This window comes from Dipodomys spectabilis, unplaced genomic scaffold (assembly GCF_019054845.1).
Source record: "Dipodomys spectabilis isolate Male_0828 unplaced genomic scaffold, ASM1905484v1 ptg000026l, whole genome shotgun sequence".
NCBI classification, from domain to species: domain Eukaryota; kingdom Metazoa; phylum Chordata; class Mammalia; order Rodentia; family Heteromyidae; genus Dipodomys; species Dipodomys spectabilis.
Genome location: NW_024870703.1, coordinates 13,283,332 through 13,289,486, shown reverse-complemented (window position 1 = coordinate 13,289,486; position 6,155 = coordinate 13,283,332). Strand labels below are relative to the sequence as shown.

The following is a 6,155-nucleotide window of genomic DNA, read 5'->3' as shown; positions in this document are numbered from 1 at the left end:
TTTCCATTTTCTGGAGTTCATTTCAATAAATATTACTTTATATGATCAGATACACATAGCCATTGGGCCTTTGTGTTCCTCCCCTGGGAGTATCCTCCTTTTATTTCCCATTAATTTATCATGTCTCTGTGTATTTTAGGTCCAGTTTCTGCATGTGAGAGGAAAAGATGGGCCTTTTGTCTCTCTGAGCCTGATTTACCTTATTTAACATGATTTGTTCTAGATCCAGCCATTTCCCTAAAAATGGCATAATATTATCCTAGAAAGAATAGTTTTTTTAAAAAAAATCATATCCTCATCTTGGGGAAGAGCATCTAGGCAGAGCAAACAATAATAGCACTAAGTGCAGAGAGCCTGAGGTGAGAAGCATGTTGAAGAAACACCCAAAAGGCGTGGTGACTGCTGACTATAAGGAGGGGAAATAACGAAAAACAACATCAGAAAGATCAATGGTGGTCAAATCAAGAAGGGTCTTAAGTCACCTGTAAAGACTCAATAAGGTGAGAAGCCATTGTAGAGCTCTGAGCAGAGGAAAAGTCATGAACAGACATAATGTGGAGCAGGACCATGTTGGCAACTGGGCAGACTAGAGTGGGCAAAGGAGGGAGAGAAGCCTAATTAAGAGGCTGACTGCCCCAGGAAGTGAAAGCAGACAAACAAACAAACAAAAAAGCTAGCTGCAGCTGGGCACTGGTGGCTCACGCCTCTAATCCCAGCTGCTAAAGAGGCTGAGATCTGAGAGTCAACGTTCAAAGCCAGAACAGGCAGGAAAGCCCATCAGACTTGACCACCTACAGGCCAGAAGTGGTACTGTGGCTCAAGTGGTAGAGCCTTGAGAAAAAAAGAAAAAAAGCCCAGGGACAGCACTCAGGCTCTGAAGCCCTATTCAAAACTGCTAATTTTTGAACTTGGAACTGGAATTATCTGAGGAGTTGTAACAAAGCTTAATACCAGCTTAATACCTACCCTCCAAAGATTCTGATTCTATGGGTCTGGGGACAGCTGAACATCAGGATTTGTGCAAAATGCCAAATGAAACTAATAATACAGCAAAGTGTAAGAGCGACTGATGTACCAATTTCCTTATCCACCCCTTTATGAGGCCCTAGAGCTTTCTTATGCCTTAATGTGGTTATGTGTGTCCCTGTGCTTCCCGCCTCTATTAAACTCTACATCTCTTAAGAGTAAGAACTGGTTTTTAATTCAAATCTTTTATCACCTTTTTCCTAACAAAACAGCCATAAAAGAGCTCAATAAATATTTAGTGAATGGATGATGAATAAGTGGTTTACTTGTAATCTCAAAATGTTCTCTTAAAACTACAAATGTGGCTATTGTCCAAATCTGAAAACTAGCTGGACATATTCTCAAAATTGTGGAGTTGTTAACCTCTTCAGTTCTAAGGCCGAACCTCTGAAAAATCAGCAGCTGGTGACTAGAATGTGTTTTCTAACTGAGAATAGAGAGTCTGGGTACCTGTACAGTCCACTCTGCCATTTCCATGGCGTCCTTACAGAAAGCTGAAGCTTAGAATCTGAAGACTCCAGAGGCCAATACAAAAGGAAGCCACACATAATTCCCATGGTGTATTCAGAATTTCTGGCTGAAGCATGATGGTGGTATTGTATCTTTCTCTCCAGAGTACCATTGTGATATTTATGGGGATTGCTGTCATCACTATGAAGGCATCTGTTATTGAAATGTTTCTTGGTAAGTACTTTGTATGTGTATCTGCATACTCTTTTAACATTTTTCTAAACTTCAAAGTTTTAAACCAAAACAGAGCTCAGAATCAATAATGATGCATCTTTTTTATTGTAAATGTGATGTACACAGGGATTACAGTAACATAAAGTAAGGTAATGAATATGATGTATCTTTTGTGATAAATATGTTGAAGTCTAAGTGAGAAGGTTAGTGTAAATCACATTCAGGATGCCTATGAAGATATACTTTTAAATAAAGTAAATATATGTCTCCATATATTATACATAACGCATACCTTTGAATGTATTTTTCAGCAAATAGGAGATACAGAATATTTATAAGATTCTGAACGTAGGAATTTATTTTTTGCCACTCCCCAGGCTTAAACTGTCCCTGAGTTTCTTCTGTTCAAGGCTAGCATTCTATGACTTGAGCCACAGGGATACTCTGGCTTTTTCTGTTTATTTGAACCTAGGGCTTTATCCATGTTAGGCAAGCACTCTACCACTAAGCCACATTCCCAGCTCTGAAATTAGGAATCTTATTTCTTAATTTATCAAAAAAGAGAAAGTTTTATCACTGACATGTATTTGATTACTTATACTATTGGTAACTCTCTTTTAGAGATAAAGCACTCTACATGGATCTATTTATCACTAGAAAATGTAATTCAGGGTAAATCCTTGAAGAGTAGCAATTGACTATTAAGCATAGAAAGCCCTCAAGACTAGACCAAAAATTTGTTATTATAAATGAATTCAGTAAAGTTACAGGACACAGAGTCAACATACAAAAATCCAGTAGAGTTTCTGTACACTCATAGTAAACCTTCTGTAAAAGAAACTTTTAAGTATTCTCTTTTACAATATAATCAAGGAAAGAAAAATTGAGTAATAAAATTAACCATGAGATGAAAGAGCTGTACACAAAAAAATACAAAGCATTGAAGAAAGGAATTGAAGAATGCACAAAGGGAAAACTAGCCCTTATTCATAATTTGGAGGAATTGACACTGTTAAAATATTCCTATTATCACAATCAATCTTAGATTCATCTAATCATCATCAAAATAGCAATGATATTTTTCACTGAAATAGAAAAAAGTAAACCTAACATTAGTATGGGCCTATTAAAAAATCCTAAATAACCAAAGTAATCTTGAGCAAAATGTATGAAGCTGAAGTCATTACAGTATCCGATGTCAAAATACACATTATGACAAGTAATAAAAGCATCATACTAGCATTGTGAAAAGACACGTAAACAAACCAATGGAATAAAAGAAAAAGCTCAGAAATAAATGTATGCACTTACATTCAATTGATCTTTAACAAGGATGCCAGGAACACACACATAAGGAAAGGACAATTTCCTAAATAAATAGTGTTAGGAAAATGGGATACCCACATGCAGAAGAATGAAGTTGGACCTTTATTTACACTAAACACAAAAATCAACTTAAAGTTGACTAAAGATTTAAACACAAGACTGGAACTCTAAAACTACTTTAAAAAATTCTTTAATGTAGGGAAAATCTTTACATTGGCCTAGACAATGACTTTTTGGATATGACCCCAAAAGCAAGGCAACAGTAACAAAAGCAGACAACTGAAGTCTCCTAAAACTTGTTCCATTGCCCAGCAACAGAAGCAAGAAATGGAGTACAAAGACAAGCACTGGAATGGGAGAAAATACTTGCAAGCCATATATCATGTAAAGGGCTAATCTCCCAAAATAAGCTCAGCATGACTCATAATGAGGAAATGAATAACAAAACTACTGAGGTATCACCTACACTCCTTAGGATGGCTGTTATGGAAATAAAAGTTAGCAAGTGCTGGTGAGGTTCTAGAGGAGAAGCCATGTCACACTGATGGTGGGAATGCAAAATAGTATGGCCATTGTGGAAATCTGTAAGAGAGTCCTCCAAAAAGTAGAAAATAAAACTATCATGTAGTTTAGCAATCTTACTCCTGGAAATAGATGATAGGTAGGTAGATAGATAGATAGATAGATAGATAGATAGATAGATAGATAGATAGATAGATAGATAGATAGATAGAAAGAAATTGATAGATTGATTGATCGATTCATTCTCCAAAGGGAATAAAATCAGTACATTAAAGAAGCAACTAAATTGCCATGTTCAATACAGCATTATGAATAATGATATATATGTATATATGCAAAATGTATGTATATATACAATGGCATATTATTCAGTCTTTAAAAAGAAGGAAATCAGCTGGGCACCAGTGGCTCACACCTATACTCCTAACTACTCAGGAGGCTGAAATCTGAAGATCGTGGTTCAAAGCAATCCCAGGCAGAATAGTCCCTGTGAGACGTTTCCTTCCAATTAACTTTCAAAAACCAGAAGTGGCACTGTGGCTCAAAATGATACAGCACTAGCTTTGAGCAAAATAACTCAGTGTCAGCACCCAGGCCCTGAGTTGAAGCCCTACAATTGATACCAAAAAAAATCTTGCCATTTGTAATATGAATGAAATTAGATATATTATACTAAGTGAAATAATCCAGACACATAAAGACAAATAGGACATGATCTCAGTTACATAGAGAATCTAAACAATTTAAAGTCATAGAAGCAAAAAGCAGAACAGTAGTTGCCAGGGTCTAGGGGAGCAAAGGGCAGAGGTGTTAGTTGGTCACAGGTCAGGAAGTTCTGGGAGTCTAATATCTAGTATGGTGACTCTAGTTTCTATTGCTGTATTGTTTACTTGGAATATGTTAAGAGAGTAGATCTGACATGTTCTCAGACATGCAAAATCACATATGTGAAGGGAAGGATGTGTTAGATTGATTTAATAACTTCACAAAGTACACATACATAAAAACATCATGATGCACACCAGCAATTTTACTTGTTAATTACATCCTAATAAAACTCCAGTTCACAAATTCTTCTACACCCTCACATGTCTGTACCCTGGCATCTCCTCTGCCTGCTGGTCTTCCATGCCCCCCCACACACACACAGCTGGGTACTGTGTCTTCCTGGGTACTTGGTCTTCCTGCCCAAAATCTTTACTTGTCCACTCCACTCATTCTTTACCATGGCCCAGTTCATGTCCCTAAAGCCCCCATGTGATAACTCTCTTCATTCACTTCTCAGCTGGCTCCCCTTAGCCTTTAAGATGGAGCCCCAGTGACGTGTCTTCCATGGGAGGTCTTCCTGAGGTGGCTCTAGCTGTCCACCTCTGCTCTCCTCTCTCACCACAGCCCCCACCCCGCAACTGAATTCTAAGTTCCCTGAGGGCTGCCGCATTTCATTTCCAAGCCTTTGAGCATACCTCTTTGCTCCCACTCCCTTACATCTTCACAAGTCCCATTTGGTCCTTCGGGGAGCCTCTCTCTGTCCTCCTCCATTACATGGTCATCTTCCTTTGTGCTTCCTGGATGCATGAAGTGATTCTCATCTTGGCTGCATTGTATGTGCCTCATCAATCATCTGAACTCCTCCCTGGAAAAAAAGAAAAAACCTGTAAAATCATTGAGGACACAGATTGTATCTTACCCATCGTGTATTTCCAGTACTTTCTACAAATCCAAGGCACTTAAGTAAATCATTGACTCTAGTGATACTGGGTTTTTAGAGTATCAGAGTCATCCAATGATTCCCTTCCAACTCTCTAAATTAATGTCAATTCTGTGAAAACATGAACAGATCTATGTATCTATCAACATGTTTATTTGAAATATCTTTAAATGTATGACACAGTCTTGTGTCGACAGATTGTCTGGGGAGTGTCATACATGAGCAGCAGGAGCAGGTGCAAAGAAGAGGCCAAGACTGTTGCCAGCAAACTTGAACTCTGGTTCTAAGTGCTCACCCTAGATAACTAAAGATTTAGCCAAGTGTTGACTTTGACCTAGTTCTTCTTTCCATAAACTAAAGGGACAACTCCAATGCTCCCCAAGTATGCTATGGTTTGGAGCCTATTTTTATATTTTATGTGATTGAAGCAAAGTTAACAGTTAAATCTTTGTTAAAAAAAAACTCTGATAATATCACAATGGTGTCTATAACACTGCAGATGTAAAGTCACACTTAAAGTCTGACTTTAATATGACCAAGTTAAAGATAACTTCATTGTGTTGTCTATTCTTATTTGTGAAAGAAACATATGCTGTATAAAATATTTTTATGTATAAAGAATATAAAAGGAGGAAATACAGAAAATATAAAGTAGAAATCATTACTCTATCATTATTAACGTTTCGGTACATTGTTCCAGCTATTTCTCTGTGCATATTTTAACTGTCAGGATCATTCTTAAGGTTAGACCTGAGCACTTCACAGGTAATTTAATATTACTCTACACACCATTTGTAATAATAGGGCTTCCCTATGGTTGGGATATTTCCAACATTTCATTGTTTCCAGATTGCCATTTGAAAAGCTATAATGGGCATTTTTTTACATA

General features: G+C 37.3%; 1 protein-coding gene across 1 annotated transcript in view; it reads left to right on the top strand.

Annotated features, from left to right (window-relative positions):
• Nucleotides 1–1,652: 1,652 nt before the first annotated feature.
• The window catches only part of Vit (vitrin), a 79,888-nt gene continuing 75,385 nt past the window's right edge, over nt 1,653–6,155 (top strand). The window contains exon 1 of the mRNA XM_042675488.1: nt 1,653–1,710. Within this exon, the coding sequence (XP_042531422.1) occupies nt 1,659–1,710 (52 nt within the window). The 5' untranslated portion in view covers nt 1,653–1,658. The remainder of the gene's footprint in view (nt 1,711–6,155) is intronic.